Source organism: Dunckerocampus dactyliophorus, chromosome 17 (assembly GCF_027744805.1).
Source record: "Dunckerocampus dactyliophorus isolate RoL2022-P2 chromosome 17, RoL_Ddac_1.1, whole genome shotgun sequence".
Lineage (NCBI taxonomy): Eukaryota > Metazoa > Chordata > Actinopteri > Syngnathiformes > Syngnathidae > Dunckerocampus > Dunckerocampus dactyliophorus.
In genome coordinates, this window is record NC_072835.1 from 5,107,988 (window position 1) to 5,134,452 (window position 26,465).

At 39.8% G+C, this 26,465-nt stretch overlaps 2 protein-coding genes across 5 annotated transcripts in view; both read right to left on the minus strand.

Moving 5' to 3' along the window:
• wdr91 (WD repeat domain 91) overlaps positions 1-4,768 on the minus strand; it is a 35,292-nt gene extending 30,524 nt beyond the window's left edge. Inside the window, exon 1 of the mRNA XM_054757146.1 lies at positions 4,578-4,768. The gene's annotated coding sequence lies outside the window, so the exon portion shown is untranslated. The remainder of the gene's footprint in view (positions 1-4,577) is intronic.
• Positions 4,769-9,034: 4,266 nt separating this feature from the next.
• The window catches only part of tpm2 (tropomyosin 2 (beta)), a 37,406-nt gene continuing 19,975 nt past the window's right edge, over positions 9,035-26,465 (minus strand). Inside the window, exons 4-9 of one of the 4 annotated variants that reach the window (XM_054757488.1) lie at positions 25,480-25,597; positions 23,218-23,288; positions 19,111-19,186; positions 16,097-16,159; positions 15,112-15,181; positions 9,035-9,132 (exon numbers count right to left, since the gene is read on the minus strand). In XM_054757488.1, the coding sequence (XP_054613463.1) occupies positions 9,050-9,132; positions 15,112-15,181; positions 16,097-16,159; positions 19,111-19,186; positions 23,218-23,288; positions 25,480-25,597 (481 nt within the window). In that variant the 3' untranslated portion in view covers positions 9,035-9,049. Of the gene's footprint in view, positions 9,133-13,211; positions 13,564-15,111; positions 15,182-16,096; positions 16,160-19,110; positions 19,187-22,824; positions 22,901-23,217; positions 23,289-25,479; positions 25,598-26,465 lie in introns of those variants that run through there. The other 3 variants (XM_054757491.1, XM_054757490.1, XM_054757487.1) reach the window with 3 other exon arrangements.

Genomic DNA, 26,465 nt, shown 5'->3' on the forward strand with positions numbered 1-26,465 from the left:
TATTTTTCTCATTAAATTTATTACTAGAGTGATCTAAGCGCTTCACGCGGAACTAAAGTCCTGGGCGAGTTTCCGCACGGATGCTTCTGAGTGTCGGACACCACTGACTGAGGAGGAAGAACGCTAGAAGCTCGCAGGCGTGACAAATGGCATCATGGCAAATGCAAGCGAGAAGCCTGAGCTGGAAGACCCTCCAATCTCACTACGGTCTCCTGTTTGGGACACTTTGGCTTCCCTGTTAAAATTACAGATGGACAAAGGCAAGTGGATAAATCCAAAGTCGTGTGTCGACATTATTCCACGGGTATGCTGCAGGAAACCCGTCTAACATGTTAGCGCACTTAAAGCGGTACCATCCGGCAGTGAACGTCACATCTACAAGAAAGAAACCAGCTTAGTGCAAACACGGATAACTTCAGCAATCAAACAACCTCTAGCAAGCAACTGTGACCGGGCCAAAGCAGTCACACATGGTATTGGACTTTATATAGCCACGAGATTACGTCCGTATTCAGTTGTTGAGAGCGCTGGCTTTAAGTACAGTCATGGAAAAAATGATTAGACCACCCTTGTTTCTTCAGTTTCTTGTTCATTTTAATGCCATACAACTACAAATACCTTTGTTTGGACAAATATAACAATGACAACAAAAATAGCTCATAAGAGTTAAATGTTCTGGCAGTACAATGCTATAGCTATTCAAGGAAGAACTTAAGTGATTTTGGTTATCATCAAGAAAACCAAGGAAGGTGCTAGAATATCAGCTCTTACATTCAACTCTTATGAGCTACTGTATATTTATTAGCATCATTATATTTGTCCAAACAAATGTACCTTTAGTTCAGGGGTGTCCAAACTCATCCCCATATATTTAGGTTGAATATCGATATACAATATATGTCCTGATATTTTTTCCGCAATGTGAGTTTAGACAAAATCACAGCCAAATATGCGTGTCAGGTTGTTTTATCAAGATACTGTAAATACTTAACATGAGGATGTTTTTTTTAAGTTTTAAAGCTTCATGCAAGATGCACATCAAGATGCAAAAACCGCGAAAATAAAGTAGGCCATTCTGTTTCTGAAATAAATCAAGTCAAATATCATCTTTTTTTTTTTTTAAACAAACCTTTAGCTATGCTCAAATCCTCAGCTAATAACAAAAGCACAAAAGAATAAAATATGAAGGAGTGCCCAGTTTAAGAAGACATTTAAAAATGTCAGCAACTCAAAAATACTTTAAACTGAACAGAAGTATTTTTTGGTTTGTCCTTTGTGGGGGAGAGAAGGATGTTGGCTAAGCTGACATCCATCATGGACAACACCTCTCACCCCCCACATGACACTGTGGGTTCCCTTAGCAGCTCCTTCAGCAGCAGACTGTTACACCCACGATGTAAGAAGGAGAGGTTCCGCAGGTCCTTCATACCGACCGCTGTCAGGCTCTATAACACCTGCACCACCTGAACCATGTTGTAGTCAATATGCATTTCTTTACACTGTACTCTTTACTTGCGTATCTTGCTTGCTGCTGTAACAAGTGAATTTCCCTGCTGTGGGATTAATAAAGTACTATACATACATACATACATACATATTTTGTGCCTGTAACATCACTCTGTCAACTGCAGCAGGCTTAGCAACTATCTGTCGAACTTCCTGGTACATTTGTGCTTGAGCTTGTCGTGCTAAATAATTGTGACTGCGAAGCTCGCTGGAAATCGCAAGTCCATCGTTTTCAGCAGGTTTTTAAAGCCGTTTTTTTCCACTCCTGCAACGGGGACCATATCTTAGCAATGTGATAGGACGCTGCCTTGTGTCGTGGCAAGAGTTGCGCAGCTTCACACATTCCTCGTATGGGAGTTTGCGCCAGGTTTTAAGGTGACGAAAATGCTCTGAATTCAAAGTACCTCCAAATGAAGCTGATGCAGATGCTGTCGCTTCGACTGAGCAGCCGGGCCTCTGCTCCACCCCTCCTCCCTTTCTTGCATGCACGGAGGGGGGCGGGCCAGGACCCCACACACAGTGCAGAGAATGAGGGAGGTACAGCGCAAATCCAGTCTATATCAAGATGAACGACATGGTTGTTTTTGATATCGTGCTTAAAGTAAATATCGATATATTGAAAATATCGATATATCGACACTCCCTCCAATCGATCAGTCACCGATCAGCATCAGCCCATTTCCGTAAAAAAATCACGTGATCGGCATCATCGGCGGGTGATTTTATGGTTCATTTTTTCATGACAAATGGCAACCCGAGTGAGCATTGTAGTTGGGAGGGCAAGGTGAGAAGCGGTGAGGAGCGGAGAGGAGTTGTCGGCATTGACAAAGGCAGAGTGACATGCCCTCTTTGTAAGAAGGAGTTTGCTTACCACAAACATATCAACCACCACATCAACGCAAAGCAACCAGTCGCGAGTGCAGTCACAGCTAATGTTAGCAACTTAGCGAGCCATCGCAAAGCTCTTCGTTGAACTGAACTAATATGACCAAGTGTGCTACCGACAGGCTGAAGAATGTCCTTGCCAAGGGGATAGCGATGAACTGCAGGCCCATAAAGATAGTGGAAGACGAGGGGTTAACAGAGGTGTTGCAAGCTGCGTCCACGGACCCAGCATACAAGCCACTGTGCAGGACTACAATGACCACCAAAATCAGCAAGACGTACGACAGCGAAAAGAGAAACAAAGGTAAGATTTTGGTGGAGCATTCCCCCAACTGTGTTGCTATAAGCGGAGATCACTGGACATCAACAGGCAACCACGGCTATTTGGGGGACTGGACACTTTACTGTTGGTGATAAATAATGTTATTTTTTTTTGTGCACTCTGATGGATGAGTCTGTTTTATTTATTTTATATTACCAGAAGCAGAGGAAAAGCAACAAGTTCAGTGTTCACTACTTGTATTGCTCAGAAAAGTCTTCTTACTCTTTTTTGCTGTGTTAACTTCAGCACGTTATATAAACCTGATGGGTTTTATTTTTAGTTTATTTTCTAATTATTTGGAGATTAACAAAAAAACACAGCAATATTCCCACTTGGTGGTCGAAACTAAAGGCTGCAGGCAGCACTCGGGACTAGTCTCAAACAGCGGAACGTAAATAGCTAGTACTACATCTATTCAAGTTTATTAAAAACAAATGGAAATACATCTGGATCGGATGCAAAACTTAGAAAGATAGCACCTTTTGTTTGAAGCTATCCCATTTTTCATGTGAGCGAAAGTATTGGACCATGTGACTGACAGGTATGTTTTTTTGCCCAGGTGTGTTTACTTATCCAATCAATAAATACCACTGAATGTCTATTCTCAGATTCAGATCGAGGAGGATATGTTTTGCCTGTATAGACTGCATTTAGAGGTGAAAACAACATACCAGAGGGCATTCTGAGACAAAGGTTTTATGGACTGATTAATTTTTGAGGCTCTCTGTGCACTTTTTAGGCAAATTCCAGCCGGGCTTCCCTATTCTTCTTGCTAATGAGTGGTGTGCATCTTCTGGTGTAGCCATTGTGCTTTTGTTCTACGAAGAGTCGATAGTGATACCTTAACTCCTGCTCTCTGCAGGTTGTTGCAGATGTCACCAACAGTTGTTTTAGGCTCGTTCTTTACATCTCTCACAATGTTTCTGTCATTACCTGCTAATGTTTTCCTTGGTCTGCCGGTTCCATGTATGTGACTTTGTACAACAGTGGTTGTAGCAGATATGACCAATGTTTGTGCAATGGTTCTGATTGATTTTCCATCTTCTCTCAGATTCACAATGGCTTGTTTTTCACCCATAGACAGCTCTCCAACTTTCATGTTGCTTTCACCTCTAAATGCAATCCACACAGACGATACCTGTCCTCCCCAATCTGAAACGGACCGTAGACATTCAGTGCTACTGAATGATTGAATAAGTAATTTAATAGGACACACCTGTGCAACAAAGCCTACCCGTCAGTCACATGCTTCAGTACCTGTGCTCACATGAAAAATCAGGTGGGTTCAAACAAAAGGTGTGCCTCCGATTCAGATGTAAATACCTGGAAATAAAAGCTGAAACGTTGCTCTCTGCTCTCATATTCATTTTGATTTTGAACCCGAAGGTTTTCCGTCTACAACAAAAACAAAGTAATTGGTCTCACTGTTCCAATACTTCAGGAGACCACTGTAAGTACATTTTTTCACATGAATATTATAACCAAATAAATTGTACATTTCATCCTTTAATAGGCGGGTTGGGGTCAAATTTGGTGGTACACCCCTGCTTCTGCTGTTACTCTGTGTACGCTGTGCAACACAAATTACTGTACTATAAAGGCGTGAACAGGTACAATTATATCCACTCTTTCACCACCATTAATTTATGTCACCTTCTTGATAAATTAATTTGGATATAAGCAATTAACTTAAACACCAACGTGTACGTTAAAACGTCAAAGCATGCTTGAAATTTAAAAAAAATGCCCCTTTGCCATGACCACTGTATTAATCAACAGCACACACAAATCAACCGAAAAGAGACGGTTGTATATAATTTAGTTTTTGATTGAGGACGTAAAAATAGAACAAGTGTGAGCGTACCTATCAGGATGTAAAAGATGTTCTCCAAGCAAACGGTGAGGTTTCTAAGTCATAACACGCCAGCCAAACGTGAACTAAATAAGAGTCGAGTACAATTAATGTTGAGAACACATAACTGTCACATTCTGCACCATTCAACAGTGCAACATCTACTTTCGCAACAAAGAGAAAAACGCTTCCTGTTTTCGTCTCCTGCCAGTCATGTGACATTTCGCCGTGACGTCGGCAAGTGGTAGTGCCGCCCCCTGGTGGTCATTATTTTAGTGTACTGTAGTAAATAAAAGAGTTTCAAGAGTTTCACTAAGAAAGTTTTTTGAAAAACTTTTTTTTGCAAAATTAATAAAGAAAACCATTAAAATGTTGTTGATGGGGAATAAACTGGTAAGAAATAACAATAATAATAATCCAAATCTATGTCTTGCATATCGTTTTGTAATGGATAAAATAGCAACTGTGTTGATGTTATCCATCCATCCATTCATTTTCTATGCTCGTCCTCACTACTCTCTAGCGTCGTAGGGGTATGCTGGATCCCAGCTGACTTCGGGCGAGAGGCGGGGTACACCGTGGACTGGTTGCCAGTCAATCGCAGGGCCCGTATAAACAACCATTCACACTCACATTCATAGCTATCGACAATTTAGAGTTGCCAATTAACCTAACATGCATAATTTTGGAACGTGGGAGAAACCGGACTATATGGAGAAAACCCATGCACGCACAGGAGAACATGCACGCTTCACTTAGAGATGCCCATATCTACACTAACATGCACGTATGGAAGAGGGGTGTGGTGTTCTAAGTCAGGATAGGGTCGGCTGGTGGTCGGGCTGGGGGTGTCTTGCTCCTCCCGTTTGTTGTGTAGATGAGCACTTCATCATGGACTGGCTTGTCACGATTATTCCTTTTGGGTCTCCTCAAATCAACTTTCCGCAAATTCCTGAACTAACGCATTTCTGTGCTATGCTAGGATGGACTTTATTGCTGATGGTGCGTTCAGGTACATTAGCACACTTCCACTCATCATCTGCAGTCTCTTCACGTATCTGCTGAGAGATTGTTATACACTTTGATACATTTTGGTACGTGAAAGATGCTAAAAGCGATCCAGTGTAGGTCAATGGAAACACTAATAAAGATGATATAAGGATGATATGAATGAGGTTGTTGAAATGTTTAACAACTACTTTGTGAGATATTGGACCAAAACTGGAAGAAGAAATTCCAAAATTCTGGACAATGGAGGAAAGGAATGAAACCATAGATAGGAATCCTAATTCCATGTTTCTCATGGAATAATAATTGTAAAGCACAAACATCAACGGATTGTTAAGGAATCAAAATGGGAACAATTTAAAGGGTTATCAATGAGATTGTAGAACCGTTTGACATATATCACTAACTTATCATTTCAGACTGGAAAATTTCCGAACAAAACGAAAATAGCTCCAATTCCAATTTTCAAAAATGGAGACAAACATCAGTTTCCTTATTAACCCCAATTTTCTGAAATGATTGAGAAGTTATTATTAAATAACAAGTTGGACAAATGTATTAATAAGAATGAATTACTAGCAGATAGTCAATACGGATAAGAGCTAACATTTCAACCTCCATGGCACTGACTGAAATCACGGAGGAAATTACTAACGCTATTGACCACAGATTGTGCAGTTGCAGTATTCATGGATTTTACAAAAGCCTTCCATACTATTAATCACAACATTTTAACAACAAAATTAGAACGGTACGGAATCAGAGGATTAGTTTTGAATTGGGTTAAAAGCTACCTAGCAAACAGGCAGCAATTTGTAAAGATAGGAGAATACACAAATGCAAGTTTAAATATTACGTGTGGAGTACCCCAGGGATCAATATTGGAACCAAAACTGTTCAATTTGTATATCAATGACATTTGTAAAGTGAAGAAAGACTTAAAGTCGGTATTATTTGCAGATGATACCACTGCCTTTTGTTCTGGGGAAAGCACACAAGAACTCATTAAAAAGGTCAAGGATGAAATGGTCATATTAAAGTCATGGTTTGATAGAAACAGATTATCCTTGAATTTAAGTAAAACGAAAATAATGCTATTTGGAAATAGCAGAAAGGATACGTACGACCAAATACAAATAGACGGAGTGGATATTGAAAGGGTGAATGAAAATACGTTTCTGGGGATCATAATATTGTAGATGAAAAAATGAGCTGGAAATCTCATATCAAAAATATACCACAAAAGGTGGCGAGAAATACCTCAATATTGAATAAAGCTAAATTTGTTCTTGATCAAAAATCAGTCCACACTCTTTACTGTTGTCTGGTATTAGCATATCTAACTTATTGTGTGGAGATATGGGGAAATAATTCTAAAAACAATCTTCATTCACTAAATGTACTGCAAAAAAGATCGGTGAGGATAATTCATAATGCCAAGTGTAGAGAACATACAAACCCTTTATGTTTAAAATCACAAATATTAAAATTTGCTGATTTAGTACATTTTAGTACACCAGTCATGTGATGTATTCTATTGTAACTTGCATGCATGTTAAAATTAAACCAAACCAATGTACAGTGGAACCTTGGTTAGCGTCATCAATTCGTTCCAGAAGGTCCGACTCTAACCAAAACGGACATTAGCCCATTGAGTGCCATCCATGTTCAGAGCAGAGAGCTCCATACTGCCAGAGTTTTTGGGCATTTTTGCTTAATTTTCAAGACCCACAGAATATTGAGTTTTAGGACTACATAAAGATTGAAACTATCTAAAGAAACGTTAGGCTCTCTTCTTTCATCAGCAAAAACACCTGATTTTGATGAAAAAAAAACAGAGAAAACAAGCTTTTTCTGCAGAGAAGCAAATTCAAGCAGAGTGATGGTGGTGTCTGCTGGATGTGGGGATGAATCCCTGCTGCTGACCCATCCAGACGCCAGCCACTCGTCAGAAGAATCAGGGTCGGGTTCTGAGTCACCCGACTCTGAACTGCTTCCGGTGTAAGGCTCCGGTGTTGCGCCACATGGCTCAGCAACGCTAACCACTAGCTTGTTGCTTCGGCTGCCATTGTCAACTGCATTTGTGTCTACGTCACCTACATCACCCATGCCACCTATCTTTCGTGATCACGTCCCTGCTAAAAGCAGATCACCCGCCCGTCATGCTCTGTGACAGTGTTAGCTGCCTCTATTTTTATGTCTCCGCTCGATCTCTGCATGTGTTTTGTCATTTTCCTCTCTCAACCCGCAACCTTCTTCATAGACAATATGTCCCTGCCGGTTGGAGGAAAACAGAACTGTTGCCCCCTGCTGGGACAGAAACGGGAGTGGCCGTCAAACCAAAATTACCCCAAGAGCGCAGCAAAGACTCATCCAAGAGGTCACAAAAGACCCCACAACAAGTGTTCATGACTCCACCATAAGAAAGACACTGGGCAAAAACAGCCTGCATGGCAGAGTTCCAAGACCAAAACCACTGCTGAAGAAAAAGAACATTAAGGCTTTAAGTCCCAATTTTGCCAGAAAAAATCTTGATGATCCCCAAGATCTTTGGGAAAATACTCTGTGGTCTGACAACACAAAAGTTGAACTTTTTGGAAAGTGTGTGTCCCATTACATCTGGCGTAAAAGTAACACCGCATTTCAGGAAAAAAAACATACCAACAGTAAAATACGGTGGTGGTAGTGTGATGGTCAGGGCTGTTTCGCTGCTTCAGGGCCTGGATGTCAGATTTGGCGCGAGCCAAAGTGAAAGGTCTGGATCCCAACGCAGAGGAAAAAAGGCAAAAATGATTAACAAAAATATTTAACGTAACAAAGGGTGTCCACAAGGGAAAAAGTACAACAGAAATCAGGAAAATCCACAACGGGTAGAATAAACAGAAAGCGCTGACAGCGAAGGGCTGACAGGATAATAACTACATAATTGTAGCAAAAAACACGCCCTAAAAAGGCGCTTCATGCTGGAAAACCCTCTAATGTGGCTGAAAAGTCAAATAAATAAATGTTCCGAGAATTCTATGCAAGCATTCTTTCTCATCTTGCAAGACAAAATCCCCAAAGGCAATGGTGTTTCCCACTTTTATTCCAGTGCATCATAGCCATAAGACAGGCAGTGTATGTGAAAATGCATTGTTGATAAAGTTCTGTAGTGTAAACACTTTTAAATGCTATTACGTTGAAAGGGAAGCTTGTCTTATACCAGGGCTTGCCTGTTATGTTATTATGTGACATGGAGATTCTTTATAAAGGACTACGTGTATTTAGAAGGATGTTTTCGTCCGATGTCAGTGCTGGTGGGGTAGAAGTGAGTCAAACACACACGCAAGTCATGAAATGTCAAGTGTTTCTATGGTGATAAGATGACGTCACACAAGACTCCATAACTTAAAAAAAAAAGTTCTCCATGGTGACAAAGCCCACATGCATGATGTGATTGCTTTTGGAAGCTTTGTCTTTATCATCTTCTCCTAAGTCTAGAGATTGTTGAGCTCCACAAGGGTTTGGTCCAACACCTGATACAGGTCTAGGTTTTCTTCTTTGGCTTGGGCCAGCTTCTCTGCAGGTGGGAAAAAAAAGTCACACATGAGTCCACAAATAAAACAACCAGGTACCATGGAGTATATTTTACATAAAAACATATACTGTCCTTTTTGAAACAACTTTAATAATTGCTAATTATTTGGAACTTTTCTCAATATACAATAACCTGCATGAAAGGACCCATGTGTGTTTCACTGGGAAAGTGAGATGCTGACGGGTGGGCGATAGAGCTGTGTGTCCCAGCTCTGCCTTATTGGCTCTGTCGCTGGTTATAGGGCTGGGTTGCATTGTGGAGGGGTTTATGCAGATTTCAGACCTGCATTGTACGGCGGTACGGAGGTGGAGCTCCACTCCCGCTCGCCTGCGTGGCAAATACTTCACCTTTCTTGACCACTTGTATTAAATTACGGAATAAGAAACACTTCCCGTCATTCACTTGTAATGCCACTGCCGTATTATACAGTAGTACCTCGCATAACGTAAACCTCCTTTTACGTAAATTCCACTGAACGTAAAGAATTTATGTAAAGTTTTTGCATCGTATTACGTAAGAAATTCCATATAACGTAAAGCGTCAAGTCGGTGCAAGTTTTTTTTTTTTCAATCAACTTTATTAATGCCTCAAGTTCAGACTAACACTTGGTGATGCCTTCTGACGCTTCACGCTCTCATTGGCTGATTTTCGGGGCACCGCCTACGCTCTCATCTCATTGGCTGATTATCGGGGCACAGCCTACGCTCTCATCTCATGACTGACTTATACAGCACGTACATGAGTTTGTGTGCGAGACAGGCTTCTCCCTTCAACCTCCTTCCTCTTCGTAGTCGCCCTTAAACTAACTAAACTAACAACAATTAAGTTAAGTTGCAAATTAAAATTTTGCACACAGCATTATCGTGTAGTGCGTGTGCGTTTGACTGTGAGACCAGCTGACTCTTAGACTCTTTAAGGCGAGTCCTCCTCCTCCTCCTGCCTCCACTTGCGTGCTCCTGATCAAGACATCTCGTGAACGGTAGGATTGTTTTTGTTTTTCAGTTTTTATTCATTTACAGTAATCTTATTTATTAACTTATTTTATATTGGAATGCTACTCTACTATGTTTATGCTAACGTTTTCTTATATTTTCCCACCATATTTGGTGGACTTTGAATATTTTGAAGGGCCAAAGGGGTGAGTTTGGGAAGATCTTGGAACGGTTTAGGCTATTTACATTTTACGCTTTGTATAACATAAAAACCCTGTAAGGTAAAGGTTCTCGGAACGGATTATTTACGTTGTAGGGGCGTCTACTGTACTGTGTTATCATTAATAGTAGATATGCCATAGTTCAAAGTCTGATTGGCTTCCGGCTGCCCTGTTTTCATGAGGCAGCTTTTCGAGTAATCTTGTCATGTTTTAACCTCGACATGAGATCTTGTGACACCCCTAATAGAAATGACGTGAAAGATCAACTATTCATGTTTCTTTTTGATGAAGTAATTATTTACACGGGTGTCATATTTTCACATGACTGTTATCATGGGAAATATTTATTTGATCCCCTGCAAACTGCACATTTACACCCTTACAAGGTCATCAACAGTACATCATTTTAATGGTAGATTGAAACAGAGAGAGAAAAATAACCTGAAATAAAGGTTATAAATTCATTGGTTGGATTGAGGGAAATAAGTATTTGATCCAAGTGCGGTTATGTGTCAATGAAACACATAAATAAGTCCTGTCCCTTTAAGACAGTGCTTCTCAAGTAGTGGGGCGGGCCCCCCTTAGGGGGACATAGTGAACTGTCAGGGGGGTGTGAGAGACAGGAGTACTTTCAATGTTAGTGCTGACCTGCCAACATGTACAAATTTATCGTACTCAACATGCAATTAGACTCCTGAATATGCTTGTACACTGCAAAAACAGCCATACTTGAAAGAAGCCTAAATGATATTAAAATCAGACCACTTTTCTTATTTCAAGCAAAACATTCTGCCAATGGGGTAAGAAAAAGTCCACGTAGGATGCATACATAAGCCTACAATGAACTAAGAGTGAGTGAGTCACTTAAAAAATGTGGTAAAAAAATTCCACCCATTTTCTATACCGTTTGTCTTCATTAGGGTCACGGGTAAGGGTCACTCTACCTCCAGCGGCCCCCAGGTAAATTGTGTTTGAGACCCCTGATCTAGAGTCTCCAATTAAGCTATCATGCATATGCAAGGAAGCCGGTACACAAAGTGTGAGCTCCACACAGATGTGTTCCAACAGGGATTTGAACCCAGATTGTGGGGCTAACACACTAACCACTCGGCCCCCACGCAGCTAATGTCTTCACCTGTCGGCATGTTAGTTATGCTAACAAGCAGAAAGCAAATGATATGGATGGAACTTTTTTATTTAAAAGAGTGTGATTGTATCTAAGATTCATGTCATGCTCTGTGTGCTGCTCTGCTGCCCTCTGTTGGTTCTGTGTTGCAGCACACGCCCTAAACCTAGTCGAAGGACTAATTGACACACCTGCAAACAATCTGGAGCGGCCCCATCTTAAGCTGCAGTCCTGCTCTCACTCGCTGCCAGATTGTTGCCAGCTTCATGCCGGCATCGGCTCCTGTTCTTCTCTGTGCTAGCCCAGCTAGCTCTTTGTATTGTTTCCTTGAGTGACTATCTTCCAGTTTCCTCCAAAAAAACACCATTCGCCCTGTCAGATTCTTCGGTATTATGGAAGATTTCAAAGGTGTTTTGATAGAAAGTTTGGGACTGAAAGTGTATAACCGTGCGGCTTCAACCGTCAGCTGTCCTAACTATCTGCAAGTTAAAACACTAACATGACACAGATGCACAAACAAGTCAAAAACCCAGAAGAAGTACATCATGGAAAAGCATGGCAAGGTGGCAATCAGTAGTCAAACCTGTCTATAGCGGCCACTAAAGGGAGACGGCAAAAGTGGCCGTTATAGACAGGTTGGCGGCCATTTTGAATGTTGACCAGTAGAGGGCACTGTGGGACTGCGGATAAACGTTGCAAAGAACTACTACTGTAGGTTAATAAACCGCTGTTAATAAAGCGATTAAAGTGCATCGGTGACGTGAGTCTCTCCTTCCCCACAACAAGCGGCATTACAGTATTGACCAGTGCACATTGTCTCACACCAGGAAATAAACGGTGTCACTGTCTGCAACAAGCTCCAAAGACGACGGCTTTTTTTTATGTCGAACAACTGACAGTTTGTGTGGATCTTGTGAATGATTGTGCGTAACCCTGCAGCAGCCAGTGCTCTTAGTATTTAGTACTTTTCCTGCTAGTTGTATTGCCGTGATTTTCAGTTAGCCTTTTGCTATTCACCTCTGCTCCCTTTTTTTTGCAGCTCCTTTAGTTGGTGTGTACCTTTTTTCCCGTGACACTATCCGGGCCTTTTTGTGTTGTACCTTGTGTGTTGCAGACCTTTTTTCCTTTTTGAGTGTAATAAATGCGGTTGCACAACCTCCTGGCTCACGCTTTTTGGGATCCAAGCAGGGCCTTAGCCGTCTCCTGACAATTCACTTAATATAGGAAAGCCTATTGTCATAAACACTATCAGAATTCTTTTTTGGCATGATTTGCATGTGAATTCACTAGTTTTTACATTTATAAACTAGATAAAAAGAGAGGAATATTTTCTTGAATCAAGTTTAATAATTTGACACATACTGTATACATAGATTTTATAATAAATCTTGGTACGCTGTATGAAATTTGCTATGCAGCCTTCATATTGTTCCGAAATCAGCAAATCTTTACATGGATTTTCTGTGTGTGAGTCCATTCTTAAATTCAGGAAGTTTAAAAACCACTTATTCTTAAGACACATATTCTTAATCTGTTGTTGAAGAATAATCAAAATAAAGGTTTTATTTGTGGGGATGCCTATTAGCAAAAACATTTGACGATTATATTAGACTGTGGACAAAATCTAACCAATTAGATTTGACTATGAAAATCCTTAGTTGAAGAAAATCTTATTTATTTGCTGGGGGCTTTTACAGGGCTCAAGAGGTAAAGGAAGTTCAGTAGCAGTTTGGTCAGACGCAGACAAGAAGCTTAGAAGAACTGAAGAAAACAAAGAAAAGACTGGAGGAAAACAGAGAAATGGAGAGTGTTGAAATAGATTTATTACAATGCAGTGTGGCAAGTAAACATTTCAACTGTGGAAATGAAGGAAAGAATTGCTAGCTCAGCAAAACACACTGCAATGAAAGCAAATCTACGTTGGACAGAACGCCACACTGTTGGGCCTGAGCCAGCAGTGCACTGAAGGTAGGCAGGATGTGATCTGATGAGAAGTTTGTGGCTGATAATTCCACAGTAGAACAGCAGCAGGCAAGCAGAGAAGAAAGCTTCTACAGTGTGGTCATGTCATTGAGAGCCAGGTCCAGCTCCTCACTCAGAGCCTTGCCCTTTAGTTTCTGAGCATACACTTCATCTACAGGAGGACACACACAAGGGAAGAGATGGCACGCACACACACACACACACACACGCACACACACACGCACACACAAACATGGCAGAGACAGGAAACTTAGAGCAAATCTATTCAGAAGAGAAATCCTACAGTATAATCAAAAAGCAAGTATGCGCTTTTGTAAAACCCTTGTAAACTATTATATACTATTTCATATGGAATGATTTTTATTTTTTTGTTTGACCATTTTATTTGCATTTCATTTCATTTCGATTATTTTATTGGACAATTACCTGCCTGCAGTTTGCAGGTGTTTTATGTTTCATTTTAAAAATCATTTTGTTCCCCGACTGTACCCGAAATGGACCCAAGAGTGACCTTCAAACTGGTGTCCGTTGCGGTGATGGCGTACTGTTACGTAGCGTGTAATGACTCCAACATTGTCTTTCCTGTCTTTTGCAGCCGTTCAGTGCTAATTCAGTGAGGATCCAATTAAGAGGACAGAACAGAACCTTTCACTGTTACAGTCCACTGGCATAGGGGCCAAGCAGAGGCAGCTTGGGTGATGATTTATCACTTATCACAAGTCACACTGACATTTTTTTGGGGTTGCTTATTCTATTATATAGTATATTATATTATATATTTATATATGTATATTGTTTATATAGAGTAATATATTGTATATACAGTGTGTATTGTTTCTATAAAGTAATATATTGTACATACAGTGTATTGTTGCAGTATAATATGTACTGTATACACAGTACAGTGTAGCCTGTTGATGTAGTATGATGTATATAGAGTGCATATTGATTATATAGTATATTGTATACAGAGTGTACAGGAAACCCTCGCCACTTTGCAGTTCAACTTTTGCGGCTTCACTCTATCACGGTTTCCCCACTGGTCACTAGGTGTCAGTAATGTTACTGTCATAGTGGGTGAGACGTACAAGCGTCAGCCGGAACAACAGGATTTTATTGCAGGTTTGAATGATCTCACAACAGGCACAGTAAATCCCTAACACGGGCTACTGTTGCAGCCGTAACCCACGCCAAGCTAAAACTCAGCCGGATGTCACTTCCTGTCTGCCACTCACTCTGCTCCCCTAGAGAATAGGCTTTTAACAACGCACGAGTATGAGTCTTATTTATGTCTTCAGTGTCTTCTTTACTATTATTACGTCTACTCTATTGCATAATAGGAGTGTAAAGGTGACTCTAGGAGTGTTATTTCATGTCTAGAGGGCTCTAATAATGTTAAAAACCATATATAGAAGGTCGTGAACAGGTTTTCTATGCTCTGCCTGCAAAAATATTCCATTTATAAATAAGAAATCCTACTTTGCGTAAATCCACTTGTCACAGTCTGGTCTGGAATCAATTAACCGCCATAAACACGGGATTACTATATATTGTTGAAGTAGTATGATGTATGTACAGTGCACTGTATGTCATGTATGGTGCTGTGACAGGAGTGTAGATGTGGGCTTCCCTGTCTAAAGCATGAGAGGCCAGATGTCTGGTGTTAGTGTAAATGCCAAAGAAAAGAATGAGTGAATACCTTCCAGATCATCAATGGTCTTCTCCAGCTTGGCCACAGACCGCTCTGCAAACTCTGCTCGGGTCTCCGCCTGGAGCAAACATCAAAACACTAATAGAAATACTACACTGTCACACATACATTGCGTAAAAATATTCAGCATTATCCAGACATAATTCTTAAACAATTCATTCATCAATCTTATAATAAGTGGCGCTGGAGGTTCTAGAATGTCTTTTAAAAGTCAAAACATAATTGTGGACATTGTTAGCAAGAGGATGCGACATGTCCAACTCATCAAATACACAATCCAACAACTCCACATGTGCGACGTTATAAAATAACAACGTAACATTACAAGTTTAAAAAATATATATTTATGTTGTGACCTTGAGCCACTTAGTGATTGCATGTATTTGCATTTTGTGTTGTTTTTTTGTTTTTTTTTTACTAAGAAAATATTTATGGTGTCGTGACTTGAGTTGCATTAAGAATTGTGGAATTTCTAACAGTACATGTATGCTCTACGTTATATGCTTTATTGTCACGTATTTAGAAATCATTACCGACTAGGATGAATGAGATGTGCTTTCTGCAGCAAAAAATGTAGACTTTTGGAGGAAAAAACATACTTTTTTGACCAAAATCCACAAATTTGCAGGCGTCCACTGTATTTATTTCCATTTTCAGTAGGGATTCTCCAATCAGTGTTTTATACTGCAGATTCTGATTCCGATCACATGGATTAACTGTAGATTATTTCTGAGTGCTACTGGCCAGGGGCGCCGTATAATGGGGAAAAGTTAGGGCAATTCTAAGGGGGGGGAAATGTGACTTTTTTTTCCCCCCATGGAGCCCTACCCTGCACCCAACCCTCACCACACTCTGTCAAGTGTCTGCCGATCACGTGCTTTTCAGCGGAAATCGGCCGATACTGATCAGTGGCTGCATCCCTGATTTTCAGTATTTTCGGTGTGATAAAAGTGTATGTAAGAGAGATACTCACCTCTTTAAGTTTGTCTGTAAGAAGTTTAATTTCTTCTTCATATTTGTCCTCCTTTTGTGAATACTGAAAGAAAAAGAGTTTTCAATTATTAAACATCAAAAAAAGACCATTTTGATCATTCATTACCTTACAAGAGACAGTTTAACATATATAAAAATGATAAATAGTAATATAGTGACAAAATTCAGTCTTCCTCGTGCATCTGTTCTCAGTGTTTTTTAACATTTGCTTTCTTTGCTTCAGCTTTTGAGTTTTTATTGTTTATTTCAGCTTTGTAGTACGGGTGAAAAAGCTTCGTGTTAGTATCAACGACACTGCAACTAAATTTCAAGAAAGTAAAAAAGTCCCATTTTAAGCAGAGAAAAATAATCTTATATTAAGAAATTTTAGCTGGCCATTTCTTATGAAGATATTTTTTGCCAGAAATCAGTTCTTTTTCTAATAACAAGCTAAAAACTTCATTTTAATTATTCTTCAGCAACAGATGAATATACGAGGGGTGTATGAAAAGTTTTAAGCATCAGAAAAACTAAAAAGGCATAAGGGATTTTTGATTTTTTCAAGGGCTGAACACTTGCTCCAACGGCACTGCAGCGCTTTTATCCCGGTGTACAGTAGAAGAACTCTTTTGTTTGGGACTCAAGAAACCCCTGAACTGCAGCTATGACATCATCATCACTGGCAAAATGGCGACCAGCCAAGGCTTTTTTCATTTGGGGGAAAAGATGGAAGTCGGAGGGGGCCATGTGTGGCGAATAACGTGGATGGGGAACAAGTTTGAATCCACAATCGTGCATTGTTGCCATGGCAGCCACTGAGGTGTGGGCTGGTGCATTGTCTTGGTGGAAGAGGATTCCTCTTGTGAGCATTCCTGGCCTTTTTTCTTTGATTACTTCCCGTAAAAATATAAGAAGCATGTTAGAATCTTAAAATTTGGCAGGAATACTTACAAAAGGTTGAACTTTCAAAAAATCATGTTTGACCATGCATCAACGCTTCTTATACACCATGCTTAAAACTTTTCATACACCCCTCGTATCTATTTGCCTTAAATGAATAGCAAAAACTGCTTACCTATCTTTCTAAATTGAAGAACGGACTCACACATGGAAAATATACTTAAAGATTTGCTGATTTCAGAACAACAATGCAATTTTTATTCAAGAAAAATAATCTTATATTAAGAAAGTATAGCTAGCCAATTCTTATGAAAATATTTTTTGCCAGAAATTAGTTATTTTTTCTAATAACAAACTAAAAACCTGATTTTGATTATTCGTCAACAACAGATTCAGAGTATTTGTCTTAAATTAAGAATAAAACTGTTTTTTAAACTTTCTAAACTTAAGAATGGACTCACACACAGAAAATACATGTAAAGATTTGCTGATTTCGGACCAATGTGAGGGCTGCACAGCAAATTTCATAGAGCGTACCAACATTTATTCAATTAAATCTAGTCATAAAATCTGTGTAAAATTATTCAGCTTGATTCAAGAAAATATTCCTCTCGTTTTATCTAGCTTATAAATGAAAAAACTAGTGAATTTACATGCAAATTGTTCCAAAAAAGAATGCTGATAGTGTTTATGACAACAGGTTTTCCTATATTAAGTGAATCTTAGATACAATCACACTCTTTTTAAATTAAAAAAAATCCATCCATATCATTTGCTTCCTGCTTGTTGAAAAAAAGTAACCAGCATAACTAACATGCTGACAAGTAAAGGACTCATTATATTCTTACAAGTCACAAGAAAAATATTGTAGTTATAAGAATTCTAGCCAAGCAACTTCTGTTTACCCCCTTGGCAGAATTTTTTGCTTGAAATAAGAAAAGTTGTCTCATTTTACTATCATTTGGGCTTCTTTCAAGTATGGCTGTTTTTGCAGTGTACACTCTATGCTCTTTTTTTTCCCATGTTTGCCGTTGCTGTTTTTTTTTAATTTTCCATTTTCCAATCATTATTTTAACTTTCTTCTTAAGCTTCATAAATTTTCTTCTCGTAATATTATGACTTTATTCCCATATTTTGACTTTTTCACCAACCTAATTTTCCCCAAAATTAAGTGGTTATTTTGTTTGGTTTATTTGTCATAATATTACGACGTAAAAGAAAATATTTTTTTCTTACATTTTTCAACTCTATGCTATGAAAATGACATTACTTTTCCTCCTTTTCCTTACTTTTCCTAAAAGTTTCTTCTCAAAAAATTGTGACTTTTTTCTCTTTAGAACACAACTTTTTTCTCTTCATATTTTGACTTCATTCTCATTAAATTGCAGCTTTTTTTCCATTTATGAAATTTTTTATTTTCCAACTATTTCAACTTTCTTCTTGTAAATTTTCTTCTCGTAATATTATGAATTTATTCCCATAATATTTTGACTTTTTCGCCAACCTAATTTTCCATAACTTATAACTTTATTTTGTTTTGTTTCCCATAATACTACCACTTTATCAAATGTTTTCTTTAATATTTCAACATCATATTAAGATGACAATTCTTTTCCTCGTTATTACACCGTTATCGTCGTAAAATTACGACTTTTTCTCATTAGATTCAATCTATTTTTTGTTCATATTTTGACTTTGTTTTTGTAAAATTACTGATGATTTTTCCAATTTGCTGTTGCTTTGTTTTTTTTAGTTTTCTTGTGAAATTATATTTTTAGAATGTGCCGCAAGAAAACAGCCACGGGCCGCAATTGGCCCCCGGGCCGCACTTTGGACACCCCTGCTTTAGAGGAACACTAACGTGCACTGATGATCTTGTGTGATCATTTTGTCAGCATGAAGTTGTGTTGACAAGTTGACAAAGATAGGCTGTCGTGTTTATTTTTGTTGGAATGAATTCTACAAGGGTCAGCACTAAAACTGATGTGGAAACAGACACAATGCGGCAGTTTTATCTACAATATAAAATATAGAAATATAACATTTTAGCAAAAACAATGGCTTTCTCCAATAGCACCACAGTGTTAAGTATCAGCTGAAGCACATCTTCTCTACCTTTTCAGCTTGAGCTTCCAATGACTTCAAGTTGTTGGTGACATTTTTCAATTCTTCCTCAAGGTCACCTGATTTACTGAGCGGAAACGAAGCAGGAGGACAGAAAAAGGAGGACAGCAAAAGAGAACAAAGTCACATGAGCACTCCACAGCGTGAACATCATGCAGGAAGAAAGCTAGCATCAAATCTTTCAAGGTGAGATTGAGAAGGTAGGGAAGCAAGCAGGTGATGACATGTATCACAGATTTAGAAAAAAATCACAAATGATGACAATTCAAAGGTATCATTGCTTGTTTTTCAATCTAATAAGTGTCAAGTTCTACGACTTTGTCCATCCAGTATTAACAAGTACAATTATGGAACATACAGTGGTGTGAAAAAGTGTTTGCCCCCTTCCTGATTTCTTATTTTTTGCATGTTTGTCACACTTAAATGTTTCAGATCATCAAACAAATTAAAATATTAGTCAATGACAACACAACTGGAAACAAAATGCAGTTTTTAAATGAAACTTTTTTATAAGGGCCAAAAAAAAATCAGGAAGGGGGCAAACATTTTTTCACACCACTGTATGTTCCATAATTTTACTTGTATTAATGATGAAAAATAAGCATGTAGAATAAAAGCATAACAGAAAATACCATTTCTGTTAACAATGAACAAATATTTGATTGCTCTGCTGTTGTATGTTTTACAGTTCTTCAGAGCTGTCTTGGGAGAGTCTTGTCTTGGCTTGAGACTTGATTTGGACTTGCATGTCTTTACTTGAGACTTGGCTTGAGACTTGGTATTAAAGACATGAGACTTGGTACTTGAGACTTGTAAAACACTGACTTTCTCCCACCATATACTGTACAGCATTAATTGGAGGAATACTGTTATTTATGCACCATATCATAATATCACAAGTAGATATAACTAATTTATAACTTTTACCACCAAGGGCTGCTTACAGGTACACCATCTGCAAAGGTTGAATGTAGGCGAGACTCTTCTTGAAGACGTGTCACCTTTAATCCAAAAGGCTTCTTCTGCATAACAAAAGGTTGTTTGCTTGCCTGGTGGCAAAACAGCTTGTTAGTGGCCACTCTTCCCGTGGATTGAGACAATCTTTCACAGCAACAGAGTCAGTTATCAGAAGCAACCACCTACGGAAGCAGAGGCAGAACAAGAGTGTCGGCAGCGCTCTCCAGAGCCAAGATACCGCCATCGAACCTTACTACTACCCAAGAAAGCACAGCAGTGACATCCCGAAAGAAGGACGACGATATCCCGATTCAACTAGCTGACAAGGGATGGTGCACTGTGATCCTCCACACCAAAAACTGAGAGTGACTACTGGACGACTGAACAACACATATGAAAGGTGTAAGATGAATCCCACCAGTGAATGTTTTCAGAAGCAAGAAATGAGTGTTAGGAATGGAATATTTTCCACTCTGTTCTGGATGGGTACTGCAACATGTAGGCCTATTTATATGCTTATCTACATAACACATTCACCAAGACCTTTCACTTGGAACAACGGCACTCTGTCCTTTTGGATTGATCTCTCACACACACACACATGCACACAGTTTCATTAAGAGTCACCCTTTCTGACTCCTGGCTGAGGCACCCAGGCCCCTAGCTAAGTATTGACTGAAACCAGATCAGACCAATAAACAGTTAACGGGAAGTTTCCTAAATACCACATCCTTAGCTGGCTTAGAAGGAAGAGGAACTCAGTTTCCCTTTAGAGATCACTTGGACCTTACTAGACCTTGGCTGGTGGGCTGATCGTTCTCTCCAGCACTGGCATTGCACTTGCTTGTATCTATTCCTTTTGATATGAAATTGTAATCCTTGCTTGAGACTATTAGCATTATTTCAGAGCTGGTACAACAACAAAATCTGGGTGGACTTCATACTACTAAAAGGGGCAGTCTGAACAGGAGGAAGGAACCTGTACCCAGAGGAGGCAATGGCTTGCATTTATGGAACTCTACAAATTCACAAGGAAGAAGTTTCACTCAAGTCTATCGTTAGTAGAATCAACTCCCCCACTTACAACGCTGCCAAATATCTAGTCACCATTCTTACTACACCAGTGGGCTACTGCACACCATATCCAGAATGCCACAAACTTCACTAACAAGGTCCACAGCCTGAGACATGGCCCAGATGAAACCATATCATTTGACGTCACTTCGCTGTTCACACGCATCCCCCCTCACCACCGTCATTGATGCGGGTAGAGAACAGCTGAAAAAAGAATCCAGTCTACAGGACAAAACCAACCTCACTCCAGACCAGGTATGCAATGCACTCAAACTTTGTCTCAGCACCACTTCGTGCAAATTTAACAAATGTTTGTGGCCAACATGTACATTGGAGAAGTGTAAAGAAATGCACTGGACTCCTTTACAAGAACTGAGCCCAGCCACTGGTTCAGATATGTCAACAGACAAAACCTGCCAAGTAGATTTGATTACTGAAGTCATCAACTCTGTGGACAGATTCACCCGATTCACTTGAGAAGGACGGAAGCATCAATAATGAGGTCTACAGGAAGCCTACCCACACAGACCGGTACCTGCTCTTTCAGAACCTTCGAGGACAGAACAGAGAAAATCCCTTGGAGCAGATACACATCAAGAAGGCTCACTCTAACTGTAGCTATCCTACCTGGGCCTTTGTCAAATCTACCAGGGGAAGAAGGGCCACTACCCCCGAGCCTGAGGACAGAATCTGTGTGAAAATGTTTTGGTCCCTTACATAGCTGGTTTCTCAAAGAAACCCAGAAGGATTTTCTCCAACTATAACATACGCAGCAACAACCTCAGACAGTTCAGCCCAAAGCTGTTTACCATGAGCCACGCCAGTCAACAACCACAACAACAACCTCATTGTGACCATCCCCAGAGGACACACCCACCAGAGACATATAGGGAAACCCCATACCTAAAAATTTAAAACAGAAGAAGCCTTTTGGACGAAAGGTGACGTACCTTCAACAAACAAGAAAGCAAGAAACCAGTTGCCTCAATTCCACCTTTGCAGATTAGCAGGACCTGGATGACTGAAAATCAACAGACTTACAGTTACACAGTTCAATATAGTCGACTACATCCAACAATAGAGACCAATACTTTGTTTGTTTGTTTTTACTTACAGAGTGGAATCATATGTAGACATTGGACTTTTTGTTAAACGTATGTCATTTAAAATTATTTTAATTTGAAAAACATTCCTGCCAATTCCAACCATTACAATTAGCAATTAGCATTTCTTAATTTGCAATTTAATCTCAAGTAATACTTTCAGTACTAAGTACGTTTTTCTCATAACCTTTTTGTATTTTTTCCTCTTTAGTGTGGCCCTAATTGTTCTTCATAATGTTCTGATGTAGGGTGTATTTAATGTTTCTTTTTATTCGGGGTTTTTTTCACATAACTAAACCAAAAATTAACTGTCCATTTGAACAAAATGAGCCTTTTTGTTTACCTAAAAAAGTTAAAAGTGGAATATATGAATAATGAATGAATAATGAATGTAATTATTATTTATTATACTAAAAACATGAATATTTATATTTAAATATATAAATAAATGACCTTGAAAGACATGCCATCACGTGCGCAGGTTAGATGGATAAAGGTAAAGCAGTGTTGCTTCAGGAGCAGAGGGCAACAGGTCAGAATGAGACCGTGGTCCAGGTGGCAGAGTAAATACCTCTTCCTCTCCGCACATCATAGATTTCATATTCTGGTCCATTAAGCCCAGTTCCTCTTCCAGCTCCCTCACTCGCCTGCAGGGGTTAGTCCATTGCCAGGAATGTTGGGGTCAGGAAGAGTGAAAAAAACATCCCATACAGGTGGTTGGTGGTGGTTGATGGTGGTTTATGGTGGTGTATTCAGGCATGCATTACAGAAGGGCACCAAATAAACATTTGGGTTTCCATGTCATGAATGCGTGTGTTACTCCTTGTAGCTCCATGCTGCACAAAAAAACATGCACTGATGCTATTGATGAAAATATTACGTCAAAAATCAGTTGATGAAATGATTGCGCAATTCCATATTAGTAGTGATCACATGATGACAACATGAAAAAGTGTTGACTTACGCTTCGGCCACCTCTGCACGCTCCTCCGAACGCTCCAGATCGCCCTCAAGGATGACCAGTTTACGTGCCACCTGCAGACATTTGTTTGTTTGTATCAAATGGATCCCCATTAGTTGTCCATAGTGGGCAGTTCAGTGCCAGTCTTGAAGCTTTGTTCTGCATGAGTCGAAGCTTATGAATGTCTTTCTTGGGAGCACATGACCAGATAACACAGCAATAATCCACTCGAGATAACACTAATGATTGTAAAACTTGTTTGACTGAAAAATCTGAGATAAAATTAGCACGTCTTCTAATGACAGAAACAGCCCTACCCATATTGGTCACGATCTTGCAGTGGTGTGCAGTCAGGCCTTCTCTGCTGACCTAAGCATTATTAGAAGCACTGACCTACATTTCGAACTTAAATTACAGTATTTGTTCCATGAACTTATATTAATTTATTCCCAACAGTCTATTATCTTCATTTCGTAGCGTGTTTCTTGGTTGCAATGCTAACAGAAGCGTATGTTGTATGTTAGATTTTCTTCGATCATCTGTGGAAATTAAGTCACTGACTAAAAGTTAATAACAGTAATGCAAGTCAGGTGTATTGGTGACTATGTATCTGAAGATAAGGGGATTTATCATTTTCTGTCGGGTATTCACACTGCCAGGATCTCTTGATGGCAAAGGCAAAAAAGCTTTCTCTCTGTGGACGCGGTCAGATTGTTGACCTGCATAAGCAAGGCCTCTTGCAGCGCACCACTTCTGCTGAGGTTGGACGCGGTAAAACAGTCATTTGAAACGTCTTCAAAGATCCTGAGGGTTATTGAACAAAAAAGTCAAGTGGTAGACCCCAAAAAAATGTCATGGGCCCTGAGCCGGAGGACCCAATAGGCTGTCCGTCAAGACACAGTACCTACCCCGGCCCAAATGAAGGTGTGACTGGTGCCGAGTGAAGTCCAATCTGCGAAAGAAGGGTTCTAAGAAGAAAAAAGGTCTTCAAAGGCCTTGTCTCCTTCAACACCACTAAACTGCCCGTTTGGAATTTGTATGAAAGCAACAAACATGGGACATTGAAAGGTGGAAGAAAGTTTTATTCTCTGATGAGAAAAAATGTATCCTTGACGGTCCTGATGTGTTCCAACATTACTGGCATGACAAGGAGATCCCACCCGAGATGTTCTCCACATGGCACAGTGGAGGGGGCGCCATCATGATCTGGGCTGCTTTTTCCTTCAATGGAACAATGGAGCTTCAGGTTGTGCAGGGCTGTCAAACGTCAGCTGGCTATGTGGCGATGTTTGCAGGGGGCATCCCTCATGACTGAAGGTCTGTGTGGTAATGACTGGCTTCTTCAACAGGACAACGCTGCACTTCACAATGACCGCCTGACAAAGGACTTCTTCCAGAGGAATAACCTTGGGAATGGTCCAAAAGAGTGCTTTTGGACCATGCGGTCCATTTGGTATGTTCCCCTGTGATCTAAATCCGACTTGAGAACATTTGGGGATGGATGGTAAGGAAAGTTTACAAAAATGGACATCAGTTCCAGACAGTGGATGCCCGCTGTGAATCTATCTTCACCACCTGGAGCAACATTCCCACTAGCCTCCTGGAAACACTGGCATCAAGCATGCCCAAGCACATTTTTGAAGTGATTAACACAAATTGCATAGCTCCTCATGACTGAGTCCTTTTTTAAACATTTTATTTCTATTTTAGAGGGGCTTGGGGGTTTTTGAGCTATGGTCTTAAACTTTTGAACAGCTGATGAACATCTAATGCTTGTTTGCAATAAATTGCTCACTCAAAACATTTTCTGTCTCACTCCCCTTTCTTTTCACATTTAGAAGCTCTCTTTAGAACCTCTTTAATATCCAACAGTGCAAAATGGAAATGTTTGCAGTTTTTCAACCGGCTGTAAAATTTTGACCAGGAGCGTATATGCTTGGTATCAGATCGATGCCAAAACTTCACACACCTCTACCAATCATACAGCTTCTTTGCACTGATTGGCACACAACATCACAGTAAGTACTGATGCTCACAGGTAATGTATTATAGTAACATATAGTCAAGTAAAAGTTGTTTCTAACAGAAATAGTAATGGACAAACACCAAAAAAATGACTTAAGTACAGTAATGAAGTTGATACTCGGTTACTGTTCATTACATGCATATTATTTGGTTTTAAAGTGATAATGTCAACATAAAGCCCGAATAAGAAGATACGGTACTTTACAAATAAGCAAGGATGTGCTACTGTGGATATCTTACCTCTTCATATTTGCGATCAGCTTCTTCAGCAATATGTTTGGCCTCTTTCAGCTGCATCTCTTGGATCTCCATTTTCTCCCCATCCTTGCCTGCCCTGTTCTCGATCACCTTCATCCCTCTGAATGTCAAGAGGATGACAGAAATCATCTGTGATTTCATTCTTCTAAACACGATACTGTATGTTGCATTCTTCAGTGCTGTCTTGTCAATCTAGTGCAGCATTTATTTTGAAGATCACATGTCATTTTTCATATATGCTTCCTCCACAACACAAACCGGACCCGTGTAAGCAGAAGAAAATGGGGGAATGGATGGATGGAAAACACCGGATGAAGTCAGTCAAGATGTGTCCAGATTTGGGCGGATTTGGCTTAGGAGGTGGAACAGGTCGTCCAGACACTGAAAGGTTGGTGGTTCCACCCCCGCATTCTCCATCCCAGTCACTGTTGTTGTGTCCTGGGCCAAGAGATTTCACCCACCCTGCCTCCAGTGCTTCCCACACTGGTGTATGAATGTGAATGAATGTTTGGTGGTGGTTGGAGAGGACGGAGGCGCGAATTGGCGGCCACGGTTCCATCAGTCTACCACCGGGCAGCTGTTACTACAGATGTAGATTATCAACACCGGTGTGTGACTGAGGTGTGAAGAAATAATGGGTTAATGGGTACCTTGAAAGGTACTATATAAATCAGTTTCGGTAATTCTATGTTAGTGTCTGAGAAAAGGACCTTGTTGATGTCCAGGTGATGCATTTCACTTTTGTGTTCAGGTTGTGAGCATCTTGGGACTTTTCTCATTTAATAATATACATTTAGACAAGGGAGTAGAGTTGCAAAGGGGGAAGGAATCTGGCTGAGGGCACATGGGTTGTTGTATCCTGATTTCCAATGTTTTCAATGAGCATGAACCTACTCAAATGTATCCTCGTCTTCTCAACTGCACACCCCTTGTCATATCATGAGTGTCATGAGTAATATATAATTATT